General features: G+C 69.7%; 1 protein-coding gene across 1 annotated transcript in view; it reads right to left on the bottom strand.

Moving 5' to 3' along the window:
• The window catches only part of LOC101571197 (A-kinase anchor protein 17A), a 7,992-nt gene that overhangs the window by 1,363 nt on the left and 5,347 nt on the right, over positions 1–1,282 (bottom strand). The window contains exon 3 of the mRNA XM_012512798.2: positions 1,029–1,177. Within this exon, the coding sequence (XP_012368252.2) occupies positions 1,029–1,177 (149 nt within the window). The remainder of the gene's footprint in view (positions 1–1,028; positions 1,178–1,282) is intronic.

Below are 1,282 nucleotides of genomic sequence, written 5' to 3'. Positions count from 1 at the left end.
CGCCCTGCCCCGGCACCCCGGCTTTAGGCTGCAGAGCTCCAGGGTAGGAAGGGCCGGGCGGGCGGGCTGGCACGGGCGTGCAGACGCGGCTGCATCTCGGCGCGGCCCAGGGGAAGAGGCCCGGGGCTCCGTGCCCGCGACAGGGCCGGGGCTTCCGGAACCGCACGCTCCAAGGACGCAGCGTGCGACAGCCTGCCGGGGCTGCACCCCGGGAGGCGCCCTGGGGCTGCGGCCCAGACCCACGTGGTGACACCCAAGACCCTGTCCCTGGGTTGACCAAGTCAAACCAACTTGGGAACGGGAGTCGCGAAGGCCCCACCGCAGGCCGAGTCACGAGGAACAGAAAAGCCCGCCCTGTGCACGCGCACACACTGGGGTGCACATCTGTGCGCCCACACACGTGCTCCCAGGCCGCCCGGGGCATGTACACAAGGCACAACTGCACGAGCACACAATCACACTGTACACACGTCCACAGTAACGCGCACACAACCCCCACAGGCACGTGGTCCACACGGACCCAGCGCACCTCTACTCCACTCCCTCCCCCTGCACCCCTCCACACTCCCCACCCCACACCTTCCTTTTCACCTCATCTCTGTCCTACCCACCACCCACCCACCTCTCCCTCTCCACCCCACATCTTCACCCCACCTCTGCCCCCTCCAGACCCCGCCCACCTCTCCATCCCACCCACCTCCCCTTATCCCCGCCTACCTCTCTGCCCCGCCCATCTCTCTTAGCTCCGCCCACCTCCCCATATCACCCCAACCTCCCTCTTCACCCCACCCACATCTCTGCCCCGCCCTCCTCACCCTACCCAGCTCCTTAGCACCACCCACCTCTTGTCAATCAGCCCTCCACCCCGCGCCCACCTGTGCCCCACCCTCCTGTCCGCCCCACCCCGCGCCCACCTGTGCCCCACCCTCTCCTGTCCGCCCCGCCCACCTGCCCTCGGCCCCGCCCACCTGCCCTCGGCCCCGCCCACCTGCCCTCGGCCCCGCCCACCTGCCCTCGGCCCCGCCCACCTCTCCTCCGCCCGCTGCCGCTCCTCCGCCTCCTTCTCCCTGCGCTTCTGCGCCTCGCGCTGCTGCTCCAGCTCCTGCAGCTTCTGGCGCTCCAGCTGCCGCTTCTTGATGGACGCATCACTCAGGTGCTTGGTAGAATCGAAGGAGACCTTGAAAGAAAGCGCGGAAAAGGTAAGGGGTTCCGGGGCACCACACGGCGCCCGCCACGGCGGCAGCTGGCGTCCACGGGACGGGGCGGCGGGCGCTGGGGCGCG

The sequence above is a fragment of the Octodon degus genome, unplaced genomic scaffold (assembly GCF_000260255.1).
Source record: "Octodon degus isolate 3935 unplaced genomic scaffold, OctDeg1.0 scaffold00274, whole genome shotgun sequence".
Classification (NCBI taxonomy): Eukaryota; Metazoa; Chordata; class Mammalia; order Rodentia; family Octodontidae; genus Octodon; species Octodon degus.
Note: the sequence above shows the minus strand (reverse complement) of the source record. Positions and strands in the feature narration are given on the sequence as shown.